The 19594-nt window shown below is 46.0% G+C and overlaps 1 protein-coding gene across 3 annotated transcripts; it reads right to left on the bottom strand.

The window, feature by feature from the left end:
* Positions 1-3905: 3905 nt before the first annotated feature.
* LOC109750481 (cysteine-rich receptor-like protein kinase 44) lies at positions 3906-7470 on the bottom strand. Of its 3 annotated transcripts, none has more exons than XM_020309468.4 (7): positions 7339-7470; positions 6227-6372; positions 5865-6129; positions 5435-5690; positions 5172-5322; positions 4880-5071; positions 3906-4415 (listed from the first exon to the last, which is right to left on the bottom strand). In XM_020309468.4, the coding sequence occupies exons 2-7, from the start codon at positions 6368-6370 to the stop codon at positions 4353-4355; spliced, it is 1071 nt and encodes a 356-aa protein (XP_020165057.1). In that variant the 5' UTR covers positions 6371-6372; positions 7339-7470; the 3' UTR covers positions 3906-4352. The 3 variants fall into 3 exon arrangements, with proteins under 3 accessions (XP_020165057.1, XP_020165119.1, XP_073361648.1); XM_020309530.4 differs by lacking the exon at positions 7339-7470 and adding an exon at positions 6862-7252; XM_073505547.1 differs by lacking the exon at positions 7339-7470 and adding an exon at positions 6862-7210 and having other exon boundaries at positions 6227-6767.
* Between the last annotated feature and the right edge of the window lie 12124 nt (positions 7471-19594).

Below are 19594 nucleotides of genomic sequence, written 5' to 3'. Positions count from 1 at the left end.
ATTTTCTACTATATATTATTCTTATTTTCTATCTATTTTCTTATGGTTGTATATATCTTTTCTAAGTGCTATTTGGTTTCTGATTATATCAAAATCATAGTTTTGTATATTTGGTTTTTGGGGATTTCAATACATATGTTATACTTTCCTACTCTTAGTAATAATATGGATTGAATGTAAATGTGTACATGACACTATTTTGTATCATCTATTGGTTAGACAAGATACTATATGTTCGATACTTCATGTTTGCTTCATAACTTTGCAAGATCGATTAATTCTCTTCTAATTCAAGTGCACACGTTGATCATGACAGAGTCACTTTGTCAATGGCCACCATTAAGCAGCCAGAGTGTTTAAGTTGAATGATCTTGAAGTTGATGTGGCAACACCTACCAATGACAAGTACTCAATCATGGTGCATGTTGTCCAGTGTCTCACAAATAAGACATTTTTTATTTTATTTGATGTATGTGGCGACATCTACATCGATCTGCTTAACGAAACAAGATATTGAGATGAAGGGGACAAATGATTTTTTTTACACAAGTTAGTCATTTTTCACCGAGTGGAGGAGGTGTAACAAAAGTGTTTTCACGCAAAATAGTTTTCGATGGATGAAGATGTGGCAATGAAAATGCGTATCATTACACTTGAGGACATCAGTGGAACAAAAGTGTTTTCACGCAAAATCATTTTCTGTTTGGTAAAAATAGGCTCTTTAATTTTGTTTTGAGAATATATCTTATGAGTTAATTAGCAAAGATTGATACTACTACATCACATAGATGCACACTTCCAACTCTATACAATTGTCAAATCAAGTATGGCAACATTCAGAATGTTTCTCTTCGATATAGTGATTGTCATACTTTACTCTTAATTATTTTATTTATTGAATGTAATTTTTGAAAATATTTTTTTTACTATTTGTTTGTTCAAGAAGATCGTGTAACTTATGTGCTCATGTTTGCTAAATAACTTTGCAATATTGCTAAATTGGATTCCAGTTGTAGTGCAAAAATGAAGCATGAGAGATTCACCTTGTCAATGGCACCTTGAGCATCTATTCTAAGTTTCCTGGGTTAAAAATGTTGTTAAACTTTATGTGGAAGTACCTGGAAATGACAGGTAGTTCATCGTGATGCATGTTGTGCACTATCATACAAATAATCTATTTTCATTCCCCTTTGATGTGAGTGTTGACATCTAAATCTGCTGAACTAGACTGGAGGATGCAGAGATGTTATCCATAGTAAAAAAAAGATATCTTATAATCAATGTTAGTGAGTTTCCACCGAGTGGAGGAGGTGATGTAGTTGTTGCTGGATGAGGAGGTTACAATTAAAGCGTGTATCATTTGCACATGAAAATTTTAGTGGAGCAAAAATTGTTTTCACACAAAAGTAGTTTATGCATTTTCAAATGTAGAACTTCAAGTTAGTTCCATAATAATTCCTATGATTTTATTAGCAAGAATTAACATTTCTCCATCACATAGATGCACACTTTCAACTTTATTCCACAATGAAATCAAGTGTAACAATTTTATAATGTTTCTTTATTTACGGTAAATTGTAAATAACGCTATTTTCCTACTACTTTGTTGTACACATCTGATTTATTGTGGCAATACCATGGCGATGCAATGTTGGGCTATGGCACAAGGTAGATATCTTTTCGGCATGTTCTAATTTTGTTTGATTTGAATTTGATTGTATTCTTATGTATTATTCTTATATATTTTAAATTTTATTATAGTGGTATATATCTATTTAAAAGTGAATCATAGTTTGGTATGTCTAGTTTTTTTTTTGTGTGTGTGTGTGTGTGGATGGGGGGGTGTTAATATATCTGTTATAATTTCCTACTTCTAATAATAATAATGAGTATTGAATGGAAATGTGCACATTACTTTATTTTTTATTATCCATTGGCTCAACAACACACTATTAGTTATGTACTTTATGTTTACTAAATAATTTTGGAACATTGCTAAATTATCTTTCAATTGTAGTGCACAAAAGGAGCATGTGGGAATTTCCTCTTCGGCGACTACCATTGAACGGATAGAGATATTCAGTTGGGCGGGGTTAGAAAGTGGTGAAATATGACATCCCAGCACCTACCAGTGACAAGTACTTTATCATGATGCATCTTGTCCAATATGTCAAATATAATCCACTAATAGGTTAGTCCAAAAAAAATTATAAAATTGCTTTTTAAGCATACAGATGTGATAATATAATACTTCCTCCGTCCCATAATGTAAGACGTTTTTTCTACACTACACTACACTAGAGTCAAAAAAATCCTGCATTATGAGATGGAGGGAGTAGCTTTTAAGAATAAAAAATTATAGATAAGTTTGAGATGTATCATTGCCCTATTGAAGCTTCATCTACTTGTAACCCCTACTGATGTTTTTATATGTGATGTTCCACGTGATGAAAAAAATATATTATTTTATCCTTGGAAGAGTTTCTTGATGATGAAGGTGCAACAGTACTTGAACGGAAGGGAAAGTTACTTTCAGATTTTACAACATAAAAATTATAAGGTAATTCCCGAAGAAGTGTGGAGAATCAGAAAAGTATCTCCCACCTCCCAACAAAGTTAATGTGGCATATGTTCGAAGAGGCGGGCGTTTAAGTGTCTGAATGCGTACGTAAGTTAAAAAGATTGATCTGACCAACCTTAAAACTAGCGCTTAATGTGAGGCAACCAACCATTGAGAAAAGTCAAAAGAAGAAAGAATAATTCCTCTGCTATTAGTTCATCTTTGAGATTTAAACAGAAAGATCTGTAAAACATGTTTGCAAGAGAAATGCCTTAGAAGATTATATGTAGGGTTATTTTTAGGAAGAAAGAAAAAGGACAAAACTTAAGGCAACAAACGAGAAGATAGCATATGGTACGAGCACTCGTACCAGTGGTCCTACCAAAAGGCCAGGTGCAAAGTATCGTCATCAGAAGAGAAGAAAGATGGTTGTACGACAAGAAGTACCCGTACTCCTGCTTGTACCGAACCAATGCCAAAGACTTAAAATGTCTAGAAGAGAAGACACCATGTGCTACGGCCGAAAGCGGTCATACTGCTACTCGGCTGCAATCTCCATCCACTCTAGGAGGACACGGTGTGGCATGAGCAGTCTTGGTCGTACCAGCCTTCGTACTTGGTACCTCGATACCCTAGATCAAGATTTATATGCAATACAATGCACAGTATGGGCATCCCACTCGTACTCATGATCATACCAGGTGAAGGGCCGATTCCAGGGCAAGGGCTCAAAATAGACATTACCCCAAGCCTCTCTCTATCTTTCTCTCCCAAACCTCATACCTAAATCATCCCAAACCTCCGATTCTTCACCAATTTCGTTCAATTGAGTTGGGAAATCTTTTCCTTGGTAAGTTTCTCTCTTGATTCATGTTCTATTTTCTCCCATCTAATGTTATTTCTCTATACTTTGGTTGGTGAATTTTGAAGGCAGCGTTCGACCCAGATGCCAAGACCATCTGTACTTGAAAAGGCTCATGAGATACAATCACTTGCCAAGGAACTCGACCACTTCAAGGGTATGTTACAGAACAAGTTTGCTGCCGGGGGTTTATTGCCCAAATTCGTCCTTCATGGAGCAATTTTGCCCCATGAGTATTCCACTGCCATTTTCATGTCGTCACGTTTCAACAAAAAAGGTGTTGCCACCAATTACCAAGGTATATCACCATGGGTGCCATGCAAGCAACAGACAAATAACATTGGTTCACATACCAGCAACAAACAGATACCATTGGTCGCCATGTAAGCAACAAACAGTTACCACAATAGCAACTAGCACTATAACCTCAACCATGTCGCTGTAACCTATCTAGAACATTATAAGCAAGTGACACCATGGCAATTACAGACAAAAACCCTGAAGGATTGTCAATCGGTATAATGGTTGGTCATAAAACATTTATAATGGTTGGTCATAAAACCCTTGTGGTCTCATACTACACACACATGTCCTTTTGAAAATGATGGTGCATGTTTTTTCTTTTCTTGAAAAGGGTCGCAACCCTGTCCTCTGGATCGAAAATGTTAAGTCTAACTTTTGTGAGAAATTTGACACCGTGTTCTTGTGGTACCATCTTAATGACAACTGCTTAAGGAGAAACAAATTCTTGCTTCGATTTCTTGTTGCCCCACGTCTTGATCAATAATAAAAAGATATAGTTTCACAAAATAAAGAGAAATTCTACGTTTCCAGACTGGCATATATAGCATCAAGTGGTCTTATTTCCAAAGCAAATTTTGAGTCTTCTAGCAATAATAGAGCACTCTTCCAGCAATAATAACGAACGTTTTATTTCTTCTTGAAACCACCTAGAAAACCCATCTTCTTGCTTACTGAAGATGCATGAGGGACCTGAAATTTCAGATGTATATAGCATGCTAATTAGAACAATCTGGAATGTGTACAATAAACTGCATGGTTATATAGATGTTCGTTGGGTTGTATATATCCCTGCTATGCTACACTTCTGGGAAATCCTTTCTTTTGCAAACCTTATATAGGCTATGCAGATTGTATGAATGTTACCAGGTCGCCTCTTAATTAAGAAATATTGTCATTCAACCTAATTAAAAATGGCTATAATGTGTTGCTTCACAGTTGCAAACTTGCAATAACAAAGGTCCATAGAAATACATTTGACATACATCTATTAAAAAGTATGCATGAAGATGACTGTAATTTTGGCAGTAAAAAACCTAGGACAGACTTATGAAATTGATCAGTCATTCGAACAAAAACTAAATTTAGTTCATTCTTTCCATTTTTGTGAAATCAAATCATTTGGGTAGAGAGCCTCTTTATCCCCTCTTATTTACCTCATTCGCCATTTCGTTTGCACGTAGTCCGTTGAGCGTGTCAACAATTTCTTCTATGGGAGGCCTGACTCGCCGATCAATCTCAGCACATTTTAGCCCAAGTTCAATGCATATTTTAACTTGATGGAGGCCTTCTGTATCTAAGGATGCATACTTGGATGCTATGTGCTCGAGTGTCCACTCTTCGCGTACCTAAAGAAATGGAATCACGGTCATTGGTTATAGTATGCAAACTAAATGAAAGATAGGGTTCAATTTCAATCTTCCAACAATCAAATAATATATCTCTTACTTTATCAATAAAGTTTCTTGCTGAGGGTTGGTTTTTGTCTTTGCAGTTCTGCTCTCCGATACTGATCTCGAGTATCAATAAGCCTAAACTATATATGTCTGACTGGGTCGAAATTTCACCTCTGTATAGATATTCTGGAGCCATGTACCCACTGGATGCCATTATCATCAAAAGTTTGTTAGGCAATACTGGAGATGCGAAAATGGAATTTGTTTTATAGTAAAGTCGCGCACTAATATTATCAAAGCTTGTAATGAGCTTACTATGATCCCACAACTGTTTGTGTGTACAATCGGGTTTGTTCTTGGCCAAAGACCCTCGAGAGTCCAAAATCAGCAATCTTTGGAACCATATTTTCATCCAATAATATATTTTCAGGCTTCAGATCCATATGAATAATGGGAATATCCAACTTGTGTAGAAATAGTAAACCCTGGCAAATTCCCTTGATTATCTTGAAGCGTGTGGACCAATCGATAGCAGGTTCAGCTGAAGGGACAGCCTCAGCTGTTTTTGTTACTGTATATGAATGCAAAAAAGCTAAAGGGTCTGGAAGATAAATAAATAATGTAAAAAAGCTAAAGGGTCTCGAAGATAAATAAATAATGTAAAAAAGCTAAAGGTGATGCCCAACATCCAAAGATGGAAATGTAAAGAGAAATGCAAGATATGTCAGATATGTTTATTGCATACCGAAAAGATTCTGTTGAAGGCTCCCATTAGGTAAATACTCATAGCAGAGTACACTTTCAGTGATGTCTGCCTGAATATACCTTCCATCGAACTGCACCAGTTTCTTCTGTGTTTCCCAGCAGAATCCAACCAACTCGACTACGTTTTCATGTTTGAGCGCCATAATGTTCTGAACCTCGTTATTGAATGTCTTGTCAGGCGGCATCGGCGCGTTCTCCTGAAGTTTCTTCACCGCAAGCAGTCTGCCATCATCTGGCACAACTCCCTGTTTAGTTTATCCCGCAGATATAGTACCACATGTTAGCCTATCTCACCAATCTCGATTGAAAGGGCAGAAGGTATTAAGGAAACAACGGTCAAACCTTATAAACGTTTCCAAATGGACCTCCACCAATCTTCCGCTCAGCGGAGAAATCGTTTGTAATCTTCTTCAGAAAGTCGAACGGCAGTTGCTTCGGTAGCTCGGGGCTCGGCCTAATCTCTTGGCTATTACTTCCAGTGGCCATTGCTGTTCATTCAAAAAAAATGATGAGTTAATAAGTGAGCTGCCACAAGTGTTTTCTTTCCAACAGGATCCTACTTGCGTTTTCATTGCAGAGGACCAATTCTCAATGATACGGAGAATTAATTGCAAATCCTGCATTTAACGCTGCCAATCCAAAAGCATGACGGGCTCAACACATAATACACCTCGAGGCGTTCAAAAGCTGGAGGTATGACCCCGCAAAAAAAAGAAAAAAAAAAGCTGGACAGTACGGCGCGGTAGCAGCAGCGCCGGCGCCGGCCACCGGCGAGCTTCAGAGCAGCAGCAGCATGAGTGCCTCCTGAATCAACAGCAACCAGTTTTGCCAGTGGACGGCCATCTTCCACCGGCAATGAAAGAAGCAGAGTACACCGTGAAGACTGAAGAGCATCGGAAGAAGCAGAGTAAAAGGCAGTGAGCAACCTAGGGTTAGGCCCTCGAGCGGTCAGATCTGGAGGGAGGAATGGCACGAACCGGTGTGGGGAAACTGCAGAGCAGAAGCAGGAGATTGTCGGAGAGCTTCGGACTGGCCAGCTCCTACGCTCCTGCAGCAGCGTCGCCGGCTCGAGGCGCGGCAGCAGGGAAGACCAGCAGCTCTAGATCTGGGGGAGACGCTCGACCTACTGGTTGCACCGGGACGACGGCCGGCGCGGCGCCCGTGCCGACGGCAGCGAGCGACCCTGCAAAGCGGCTACTCGGGACATACAGAGGAAGAGGAAAGCCGCCGGAGCCCCGCTCCCGTTCCTCTCTCCGGCCGGCGAAGCCAGCGGAGGCGACGGGAGCGACAGCGGCTAGTGAACTGGGGACTGAGCAGACGCAGATTGTGGACTGACGCTGCAACTTTCCACTTTACCAAACACGACACACGACAGATAGACAGTTGTCACGCTACCCTGATGCGGAGCTTAGAACGATGCTGCCATGGAGCACTTGAGAATGGAGATAACTAACCTTGGGAGAAGACGCTGGTGAGGTCCAAGAGCGAGACGGGATGAGTGAGTGGCGGCCTCCTTGCTTCCGAGGCGGAGTAGATACAAGCTGCAGGTGGGTGGAGCAGAGTATATCTGCAGAGCGAGCAGAGGAGCAACGGCAACAACGCAACGCAACGCGACGCGCTAACTGTAGAAATGGAAAAGAGATGCGCGTCGACGTCGATGTCCCCCGGGCAAACGCCGGCAAGTTGACTTGACTTGACTCACGACTTTTCTTTCAACAAAATGTTGAGTCATTTTCGGCGGTCACGATTTTAATAATGACTTATTCTTTTAGTTGGATTTTCACAATAACTTCTATTTATAACATACTGCCCCTGTCTCAAAATGTAAAATCTTTTTGCAGTTCGAATTTTAGGACGGTTATAGTGCTTTGCAAGGCAATGCAACAACTGTTGGGGATATTCCCCACGGGCGAGACCGGTGTAGTGAGACCCGGCCATGAGCCTGGTTTCTAGACATGCTCTCAGTCACACTACTTCCAGGTCACAAAGGAGCCAAGGCGGCAAGGACTGAAAGGGTCTGAGCGATACCCGGCCCGTAGTTGCCGGCTTTCACATGACTCATACGGGTTCACCCACGAGGAGGCCCAGGAGAAAGGCTTTCCTAACTTAGAGAGCAAGATCATTACGATCAAGAGTAGGATACGGGTTAAAGAGTACGACATGGAGTCTTCTGTACAACCAGTGACTCATCCTAATAATATATAAAGAGGAGTTCCTTGGACACAAAGGTTAGGCTAGAAACTCTCGAAAGCTAGGCGGCGAAAGCAAGTCCTTGTAATCGAGATCACCACAATCAATATCAATCAAGAGATTAGGCTTTTACCTCCATCGTGAGAGGCCGAACCTGGGTAAACTTGTGTCCTTCGTTTCCAATCAACCCCGTTCAAGCTACCACCTAGTTGTGATGACCTTACAACTTAGTTCTTTCACGAGGACATCTGCCTTAAGAAAACCACGACAACAATGTTGTTTGGAAGATGCGCAATCTTATTAGTCATCAGCAGTCCATTGGTGCGTTCATCACGATGATGCAGAGGGTGAATATTTCAACCTCCTTTTCGAGAAATAAAAACATTGGTAAAATTTTAAGTAGTTGATCCCTCATGAATATATGAAGCATTGTATTTTTTTCTACGCATGATCAAAATTCGAACTGAAGTGGGTTCTGGTCGGTTTTTTCTTCGTCCGCCGCGTTGGGGCAAGCTTGTTCAACTTCCTCAGAACTAAGTTCGCATGGAACCCAACTAAAATGTGAGTGGGGCGTTTAAACTTGACAGGTGGGGTGCCATAGCCTCAAACATGTGAGCCAACCAATGGCGTGTGGCGGTGGCAGGGTAGACGATGAATACGGTGAGGTCTACGAACGCGAGCAGGATGGAGGAGATGGTTGTATTGATGTCCGGCAAGGCAGCGATCAGGCACCGCACCCATGTCGAGAGAAGACGGCATCAAAGGCGGCCATGGCGTCCTCGGCGGGTGCAATCGGTGAGGGTGTGCGACAGGTCAGAGTGCAGCCCCTTCCTGCCCTGGCCACACCGGCGGTCCGACAAGTCGGCAGCAGCAACGGTAGGGGCCATGGGCTAGAGAAAAACCCTAATGGGCAATGTGGGTTTCGAGCCGCCTAGTTGCCATGGCGAGTATAATCTTCACAAGAGGGTGTTGCAGCTGGTGTCGGCCCACAATATTAGTGTCACACCACTAATCAAGAGGAATTGCACTCGGTTTATAAGCTAGGGTGGTCGACAATGTTAAGCACTAGATAGCCATGTGATGGAGCAGGCATAACTAGACCTAGAAAGTCCCCATGCCTCATGCGGAGCGATGCGACCATGGAGACATGATGAACGGCCCATGAACCTGATTCTCCCTGCTTTGGCCGAGAGGTAGATAAATGTGGTGCCCAGTTACATGGGGGCTCTTTCTGGGTCAATTGGCTAATCTCATAGTTATTCACTTGTCCGAAATGGACTAACCGTATGGGGCTTACGGCATCTCCGACGCCGAACCATAAAACCCTCCAGATTGATGTCATCCAACGCGGCATCCCATCGGTCTGCCAGCACATCTCGTTGTACGAATTCCCCCAAACGGTAAGCAAACAAGTTGGCTTTGCGGGAGTCCGCACCATTGCCACATAGGACTCCGACACACTAGGCCCATCAAAAATGGCTTCCCAGTCCATTTTTCTTTCACTCCGCCCCTGCTCCCCCTTGATTGGTATCCACAACCTTCTCGTCTGACGTTGTACCTCTCTGGCGCCCGCCCAGGCATCCTCAGACGCTTACACCCCTACTCGCCACTAGTAGAAAAAGGCCCATTTATCCCGGTTTATAAGGCCCATTTGTCCCGGTTCGGGAATCGGGACTAAAGGGTCGGTACTAAAGGGTCGTATAAGAACCGGGACTAAAAGTACTGGGCTTTAGTACCGACCCTTTAGTCCCGGTTCCCGAACCGGGACAGATGGGGCTCCACGTGGCCGCTGCGGCTTGCCCAGGCAGGGGGGCCTTTTGTCCCGGTTGGTAGCACCAACCGGGACCAATAAGCGTCCACGCGTCAGCAGTTCAGGGGCTAGGGTTTTTGGTTTTTTTCCTGAAGGGGGGGGGGGGGGGGTTGGGGGTTTTGGGGGGTTTTGTAAGGTTAATTTAGGAGTTTCATATATTGTGTTAGCTAGCTAATAGAGAGAAGTATCCTCTCTTATCTCCGTGCTTGGTCGATGCTACGTACTATACGTATAGAGAGGACTCGACACGCTAGCTAGTAAGCAAATGAAGGAAACCATTAAGTACAAAAGATCGTCATGAACATATACAGAGAGAAGTGATCGACCTCTCCTTCTCCGAGAGATTGGTCGAACAACAAGTTTTTATATATCTATCCGATGCTACTGACTACATATATATATACAATGTGTAAGATCTCTTACAATACCCTAACATCTGAACTCAAGTTCCACATGGTATTCTCCGGCTTTATTGATGACGTGGTCAAGAAAGAATCCCGCCAATTCCTCTTGAATTGCTCGCATGCGATCTTGCGGTAGGAGTTCATTCCATATCTGCCACATCTAATTTGAAGAAGGGGGTCAATACAAATATATGAATGAAACTCAACAGAAATGATGGTAATAAAATAAAATTGTGAATATTTTTACTTACGCACCTCATATTATCTTTTAGAGTAGCCCCGCCTATTCTTGGCCGTCGCGTTGTAGATGAACTCGCAGACGTAGTATCCACAGTAATTATTCTCGGCTTCTTGCCACAAGCACTTAACGAGAAATAGAGGTCAATCAAACTGATAATGAAGCATTATAAATGGCATTGATGAAAGTAGCTAGAATCAACCGGAGATGCGCGGAACTAGCTAGCTAGTAGTACTTACTTTCGGGTATTTCCATCGCAGATCCCGCGGCAGTCTCGGAACTTGTGCGGTGAATACTTTCCAAACCCTGCAAGACAAAGAAAACAATTACTTGATATCAGGAAGTGAACAAAGTTGCCGATATGGTGCGATAATGATCGATTGAACTTACTTGTCGAGCATTTTAGACATGTCCGCATAGTCCTCGGGATCTTTTCGTCTCGAGTTTAAGACGGTTACTAGTCCCTGCTCAAGCTTAATTCTCTAGGAGAATATAGTGGAACCTGCGCACGCATGCATAACTCATCAATTACATTACGATAACCTCAGTTAATAATTAAGGGAAACCGAATATGCACAAGACAGTAACACTCAGTTGAAGTTGTAAGGAAAGAGTATTGTATCTTTGTTTCGATTTATTACCAACGATTGTAGCAAGTCGGCCTCGGTTTCTTTGGCATGAAATGTAACCGTAAATTCATCTATGAGATTTGTGTTAATGAACCCAATGTCGGTGTCAAAACCGGCGGATCTCGGGTAGGGGGTCCCGAACTGCGCGTCTAAGGCGGATGGTAACAGGAGGCGGGGGACACAATGTTTACCCAGGTTCGGGCCCTCTCGATGGAGGTAATACCCTACTTCCTGCTTGATTGATCTTGATGATATGAGTATTACAAGAGTTGATCTACCACGAGATCGTAGAGGCTAAACCCTAGAAGCTAGCCTATGATTATGATTGTTGTTGTCCTACGGACTAAACCATCCGGCTTATATAGACATCGGAGGGGGCTAGGGTTACACAGAGTCGGTTACAAAGGGAGGAGATCTACATATCCGTATTGCCAAGCTTGCCTTCCACGCAAAAGAGAGTCCCATCCAGACATGGGACGAAGTCTTGAGTCTTGTATCTTCATAGTCCAACAGTCCGACAAAAGTATATAGTCCGGCTGTCCGAGGACCCCCTAATCCAGGACTCCCTCAGTAGCCCCTGAACCAGGCTTCAATGACGATGAGTCCGGCGCGGAGATTGTCTTCGGCATTGCAAGGCGGGTTCCTCCTACGAATACTCCATAGAAGATTTTGAACACAAGGATCGTGTCCGGCTCTGTAAAATAAATTCCACATACCACCGTAGAGAGTATAATATTCCACAAATCTAATCTGCTGACAAGTTTCATAGCGTGACATCACGCCACGGCCCGGTCATTATTCGAACCGTTTCTCCTAACCAGCTACTGCACATATTGCGAGGCGGTTTTCTTGGCACGTCTTGTCGAAGCAGAGATCGTGTCCCCCTATCACGGGATTCTCATCAATACGGGTGTGGGTAACCCAACCGCGCCATCAATTACGGCGCTTGGGGAATAAGCGAGTTTACCGGGTAGGTGAGGAGGCGCATAGTTTCTTCCGCCCTTATAAAGGGACAAGGATTCATCTTTTTCACCCACGCCTTCTTCTTCCTTGCTCATCCATTCTTGCGCACTCGAGCTCCAGCGCCCAAGTTCGCATTTTCTCCTCAAAACCACTCCAAGCATGTCCGGAGCGGGAGGCAATTGGATGGTCTCCTCCGTTACGGAGGAGGACATCACAAAGCTCCGAGGAGCCGGATACCTGGCCGCAGATATCGAGCACCGGCTACCAGATGCGGGGCAGATCGTCCCTACTCCAGAACCCCATGAGAGGGTGGTATTTCTTACCCACTTCGTCCGCGGATTGGGATTTCCCCTCCACCTGTTTGTCCGTGGGCTCATGTTCTACTACGGGCTGAACTTTCACGATCTGCCCCCCAATTTCATCCTCAACATCTCGGCGTTTATCGTCGTGTGCGAGGCCTTCCTCGGCATCAAGCCCCACTTCGGCCTGTGGCTGAAGACCTTCAACGTTAAACCAAAGGTGGTGGTCGGCCAGCAAGCGGAGTGCGGAGGCGCCATGGTGGGCAAAATGCCCAACGTCACCTGGCTCGAAGGCTCTTATGTGGAGACCGTAAAGGGGTGGCAATTGGGGTGGTTCTACATCACCGAGCCGCGGGACACCAACTGGGTGGCGGCCCCCGGATTTCGATCCGGAATACCCATGCGGCTCACCTCCTGGAAAGAGAGGGGCCTATCCTGGGGTTCACCGGTGGAGCTGACCGGACTCCAGACCTGCGTCAAAAACATGATAAGCAAGAAAATCAAGCTTGTCAACGTGGTCCAAGTCATGCTCTTCCGCCGGATCCTCCCGTGTCAAAGACGGGCATTCAATTTGTGGGAGTTCGACCCGCCTATGCACCAGACGCTGCGAGAGCTTTTCGAGACGACGCACAAGGACGTCTGGAAGGTGCTGTTCAAGGGCGCCGAGGTACCTCCTCCCCTTACCGAGGACCGCGGACTCAGCGCAAAGCGCCCTGCCAATCCGGTAAGTCTTTTATATCTCATAAGATGTTCTTTTCCCCAGTATAACCATGCGTGGGATCTAAGCCTCCACGCCATTTAACAGGACTTGGTAGCGACAGCGGAGCAGATCGATTGTCCAGCCCCCCTGCCCGAAGATCCAGCAGATGCTCTCTTAACGGAGATGCTGGTTCCGGCGCCTTATGAGGTGTCGGAGAAGAAGGCCAAGAAGAAGGCCACGGGGACCAGGAAGGGTCTCCGGCGCAAGGTTATATCGGACTCATCGTCCAAAAACACCGAGGCGCACTCCTCCCACGAAAACGAGGAGGAGGAAGAGGAAAGTTCCCCTCCCCCCATTATTATGAGTGCTGTAGTCAAGAAGGTTCAGTCTGCTAAGAACGGACTGACTGAAGCCTGTGCCAGCCTCCTAACAGGCTTTGAGGTAAGTAATCAAATTGTAATAAAATGTTACAGCATAGACAGTAGCCCCTGATGCACTGTTTGGCGTTCACGAAGAAAGGCCGAATAGAGGATCAAATAATAATCGCAGGAGTCTAATCAGAATGTGTCTATGTGAATAAGCAGGCTTCACTGCTGGCCACCGCCGCTCGTACTGCGGAGGTCGCCGCACTGAAGCGGGACCTTTAGCGGTCCAAGGAAGAGCTCGGCCTTACCAAGAGGCAGCTCGAAGAGAACAAAGGTAAGTGACACCCCGTATTAATATTGAAAAAGAAAAATTTTGGTTTTGGAATAATAGGATCGTCATGAATTTTGCTAGGGGCCACGACAGAAGTGGCGGCCCTGCAGAAGGTGCTATCCGAGGCCGAAGACAAAACGGCCAAGGAGCGCATCGAGCGAGAGAAGCAAGAGGCCCAAGTAGGCGAGGTGCAGCAAGAGCTCCAGGCTCTCGTCAAGAAACACGAGTCCTTGGAGCTTGACTCTAAGACGCAAGGGTCCGAGCTTGCGAAGGCCCTCGAAAACGAACAACATGCCAAGGCCGAAGCCCGAAAGGCCCTCCAGGAAATTGAGGCGGTTAAGAAGATAGCGGCGGGTCAGGCATTCATTATGCAAAGCAAGCATGTGAAGGAAACTTTCTTTTTACTTACCCGAGTTCGGAGCTCTCCAGGAGCGTTTGCAGATCTACCCCGCAGTGTGTAGGATGCCTCGGAGTTCTACCGGGCCGAGGAGGGGAGCTCGACGGAGAAGTTGTTCTGGTCTCAGTATACTGGGACCGAACACCCAATGCCCTTGAGCGACCAGTTGAAGCAACTGGTCGAGCTTCACAAGGCGGCCGAACAGGCCATGAAGGGTCTTATAGTCCGGATGTGGCCTGGCGAGCCCCTGCCTGGTAGCTACTTCGGTCTGGTGAGGCGGCTTGTGAATGCCTGCCCACGGTCTGAAGTCATAAAGCGGTCCATCTGCATTGAGGGTGCGCGCAGGGCTTTTGCCCGGGCGAAGGTGCACTGGGCAAAGCTGGACGCCAAAAAGCTGGTGAAGGAGGGGCCGCCGGAGGGCAAGGAGCATCGCCACCCCGAAAAGTATTATGACAGTGTCCTGAAGGGTGCTTGCCTTGTGGCGGAGGAATGTGCTAAGGATGTAATATTTGAATGAATGTACTCATGTGATCCTCTAATATGAAACGAGTTCATCTGCGCTATGCAACGCTTGTTAATTTAAAATATTACCTTCTGTGCGGCCATTTATAAAATCTGAGAGTTGGCCAGTCGTCGGCTTCTGCCCCCATGTAACTAGTACTGAGGTGTACGGGATAAACCTAAGCACTCTTTATCCAAATTGGGGGCCCTTCGAAGGAGGAGTTCAGCACAACGAACCAGGCAATCAGACTATAAAGCTTTATCACTCTCACATAGCCATAAAAGTCTACAATTTTAAATTTTGCCGAAGCCCCTAGTATTCGGAAGGCCGAATTTGGGGCGCTATATACGCCTAAGTCGGGCAAGGCCGACTCCTCGCCCGAAGCGGAAAAAGTCTTTAAGGGCTTGGGACCTCTCGAACAGCGACCAGCTCTCGCCTCATCATGACAGTCAGTTTTCGACTTTCTCTACTGAGGTGCTCGTCCGGCAGAACCGGGACACAATTGCAGTAGTTCTCCCAATGCTACCTTAGCCAATATAGCGGAACGTAAGGTACCAAAACATGGGAGCCGGGCAAACCCAACTATTGACCCAAGACATGATTCGGAGCTGATGCATATAATGCTATAAGTTCGGGGTGCCGCACTTTCGAAAGTGTTCGGACTTTTCACGCCGTGTTATGGGGTATACTGAAGCCCCTGGCGCACTGGTCATACCAGAATGTACGGGTGCAATTTGTCGTAAAATAAGCAGACAGGGAAAAAGGAAATGCAATAATAGACTAACGCTATGCATTGTTATTTAAATAATAAGTCAAAGCGTACCAATACAAGTAGTGCAATAAGCAAAAAATAGGACTATTTGACATGTCCTATCCAAGGGCAGGCTGCGCATTGGTATGTAAAACAGGTATTCGATCGTTATCAGAGATCACCTGGGGATTCCCTTGTACGTCAGAGCGTCTTGCTTCCTTGGTATTTCCTTTCCGCAATGAGTCAACAATCAGACTGCCGGAGAGGTCTTCGAGAGAGTAAGGTCCTGAAAGAGAAAAAATTATAAAGGTATACGTGCCCTGGGGCGGTTGAGCCGCATTGTGGGCCGTGCCATAGTCGTGCCTCCGCCTATGCCCATGGTATCTTGAGTGCATAGTTATGTACGCGCGTCACAAATTTTGCCGCTTGACTGGGACTATGGCGGAGGCCAAATTGCTATCCGAGCTCTAAAAGGTGCCTGGAGATCCTGTTGCAGGTTACTCCGGACTCGCTTGAAGGTGTCCGGGGGCCTTTTCGCTGAATTGGCGGTTGGCCTCAGAAGGCTGCTTTGTGCTTCCACTGCGAGGGCTGCAGTGTGCTCCTCCGTGCGGAGCGAGCGTTCTGTGTTTCCATTAACTATTATAACTCCGTGAGGTCCTGGCATTTTCAGTTTGAGGTACGCATAGTGCAGTACCGCATTGAATCTAGCAAATGCGGTTCGTCCGAGTAGTGCGTGATAGCCACTACGGAAGGGGACGATATCGAAGATTAGTTCCTCGCTTCGGAAGTTGTCCGGAGATCCGAAGACCACTTCCAGTGTGATTGAGCCCGTGCAATAGGCCTCTACACCTGGTATGACACCCTTGAAGGTGGTTTTTGTGGGTTTGATCCTCGAGGGGTCTATACCCATTTTGCGCACTGTATCCTGATAGAGCAGGTTCAGGCTGCTTCCACCGTCCATAAGGACTCGAGTGAGGTGAAATCCGTTGATGATGGGATCAAGAACCAATGCGGCAGAACCACCATGACGGATACTAGTGGGGTGGTCCCTATGATCGAAAGTGATCAGACAAGAAGACCATGGGTTGGACTTTGGGGCGACTGGCTCCATCGCATAGACGTCCCTTAGTGCACGCTTCCGTTCCCTCATGGGAATATGGTTGCGTATATCATGTTCACCGTTTTCACTTGGGGAGGAAATTTCTTCTGTTCTCCTGTGTTCAGCGGCCGGGGCTCCTCCTCATCGTCGCTATGCAGCCCCTTTTCCTTGTTTTCGGTATTCAACTTGCCGGCCTGCTTGAACACCCAGCATTCTCTGTTGGTGTGATTGGCTGGCTTATCGGGGGTGCCGACACGAGCGATCGAGTATGCGGTCCAATCTGGATGGGCCCGAATTGCTTCTTTTGAACGGCTTCTTCCGCTGACCGGATTTAGAGCCACTGAATCCGGCATTGACTGCCGTGTCTTCGGCGTTGTCGCCGTTGTTGCGGCGCTTGTGTCTGTTGCGACGTGGTATGCCGTTTCTATCTTGGGCATCTGAATTGCCATGATTTCTTGATGTGTTGTTGCTGCGAGCCAGCCAGCTGTCCTCGCCCACGCAAAAGTGGGTCATGAGTGTCGTGAGGGCTGCCATAGACTTCGGCTTCTCTTGGCCGAGGTGCCGGGCGAGCCACTCGTCACGGATGTTATGCTTAAATGACGCTAGGGCCTCTGCATCCGGACAGTCGACAATTTGGTTCTTTTTAGTTAGGAACCGGGTCCAGAATTTCCTGGCCGATTCCCCTGGCTGCTGAGTTATATGGCTCAAGTCATCAGGATCTGGTGGTCGCACATAAGTGCCCTGGAAGTTGTCAAGGAATGCATCTTCCAAATCCTCCCAACTGCCAACGGAGTTTGCTGGCAAGCTATTCAGCCAATGCCGAGCTGGTCCTTTGAGTTTTAGTGGGAGGTACTTGATGGCATGTAGATCGTGACCGCGGGCCATGTGGATGTGGAGGAGGAAATCATCGATCCATACCGCGGGGTCTGTTGTACCATCATACGACTCAATGTTCACGGGTTTAAATCCTTCTAGGAATTCGTGATCCATTACTTCATCAGTGAAGCATAGGGGGTGTGCGGCGCCTCTGTGTCGGGCTATGTCACGACGTAGTTCATACGAGTCTTGTCTGCTGTATTCGGCCCGGCCGGATTTGCTTTTAGTGTATCCGGCGTGACGATCATCGTCACGCGTTGGGGCGCGCCCCCGTGATCCGTAGATCAATCTTGTATGTCCTGCTTTGTTTTCCAATACGTCTCGCAGGTCCTGCGTGTTGCCCCGGGCCTTGGTGTTTTTGTTTGTCGCGCGACGGGGTGCGGGCTGGACTTCGGGCTGATATGCCCCTCTGTCTCGGCCACGAGGTGGCCGATCAGCCGCATCATGCGCTGGTAATGCAGGTTTTAATGCTTCCTCCTTGAGTTGGGGTAGCAACCTGCGCTTCGGGTAACTCTTGGTTGGGCGCTCGAGTTCGTATTCCTCGGCCGCCAGGACCTCAGTCCATCTATCCGCTAGCAGATCTTGATCAGCTCGAAGCTGTTGTTGCTTTTTCTTCAGGCTATTTGCTGTGGCTTTAAGCCGGCGCTTGAAGCGCTCCTGCTCGACGGGATCCTCAGGCATGATAAATTGTTCGTCGCCGAGGCTCACCTCGTCTTCGGAGAGAGGCATGTAATTGTCATCCTCTGATTCTCCGTCTGCTGCCTGTTCCTGAGGGCTAGCTTGTTCATCCTCCTGCTCAAGGCCTGGCTGGAGGGGATTGTCTTCGTCTTCGGCACTATCCGGAGCGTCATTGTCTATTGTGCCGGTATCGCTGCTTTTGCTATTGCGGGACATAGAGCAGCGCCGCTGACGCCGGTGCTTGGATTGCTTCTTGGAGGGATTATCCTCCGTTGCCTTATCGCCATCGCCTCACTACTAGGAAAAGGCCTACTAATGGTGCACCTAATTTGGCCATTAATGGCGCATTAGTGGTGCGCCATTAGTAGCACGCCATTAGTATATTTTACTAATGGCGCACCACTGGTGCGCCATTAGTATCTGGTATACTAATGGCGCACCCTAGATGCGCCATTAGTATATACAACAGTGCGCCATTAGTATGCCTCCCAGGGGGCCATGTATACCCAGGTCCTTTGGCATACTAATGGCGCACAACAGCAGGATGCGCCATTAGTAACTTCGGCATACTAATGGCGCACTATTTAGTGATGCGCCATTAGTATCCTTTGGCATACTAATGGCGCACTATGATGTGATGCGCCATTAGTATGAATATTAGGTTTTTTTTAATTTTCTGTTTTTTGCACAGGTTACAAAATGTATAATTGGACAAAATATAGACAGCACACATCAACAACAGATTCATCGAATACAATAGAAGATTAGTCTCTGAATACAATTCATCATTTTAGTCTCCGAATACAATTCATCATATTAGTCTCCGAATTGAAAAGACCGAACAAAGATAGAACATTATACTACAAGTCTCGAGACCGCGAGTTTGTCTTCACATTACAAGTCGATATCGATCATCTAAACTACCATCACATAGAAGAGAGCTGCGGTCATCACGATGAGCATCATCACGATGAAACTCGTCTTCATCCGGTTCCTCCAACGCTCCCTCCCCTCTCCTGCTAGATAGCGGGCGTATCTAGATTCGGCCTCGGCCCTAGTGGCGTACCCTTTGTAACTGTTACCGCTGAATCGGTGAACCTGTCTCCGACACTCCTCCCAGTCGTCGTAGACTCCGGGAACCTTACCCTTGTACACGACATACCACGGCATCGCTATGCAGTAGCCAAACGAAACGTTAGTACCAATTCACAGACAATACATAAGCAATATATAAGTATGCAACAGAACAATCGGAAGAGAAAAGCAAGACATTAATAGCATCGATTACATCTAAGTTGAAGGACTCTCGAAACCAAAGAGACATACTACAAGTTCATTAAAGTTTAATTACAACATGAGCCAATCGATGTTTCAGAACTAGACACAGCATCACTGCTTTCGACTCGACTCAAGGGACCGGAGCGTGGATGAAGCTGCCGTCTATCGTGGGAGTCATGAAACAACGGGCGTTGTCAGCC

The sequence above is a fragment of the Aegilops tauschii genome, chromosome 7, assembly GCF_002575655.3.
Source record: "Aegilops tauschii subsp. strangulata cultivar AL8/78 chromosome 7, Aet v6.0, whole genome shotgun sequence".
Classification (NCBI taxonomy): Eukaryota; Viridiplantae; Streptophyta; class Magnoliopsida; order Poales; family Poaceae; genus Aegilops; species Aegilops tauschii.
Note: the sequence above shows the minus strand (reverse complement) of the source record. Positions and strands in the feature narration are given on the sequence as shown.

Coding starts and splice junctions, on each gene's coding strand:
- LOC109750481 (XM_020309468.4), bottom strand. CDS start 6,370: ATGGCCACTGGAAGTAATAGCCAAGAGATTAGGCCGAGCCCCGAGCTA. Junction 6,130..6,226: donor CATTTGGAAACGTTTATAAG/GTTTGACCGTTG, acceptor TAAACTAAACAG/GGAGTTGTGCCAGATGATGG. Junction 4,416..4,879: donor CAAACGAAATGGCGAATGAG/GTAAATAAGAGG, acceptor CTGAAATTTCAG/GTCCCTCATGCATCTTCAGT.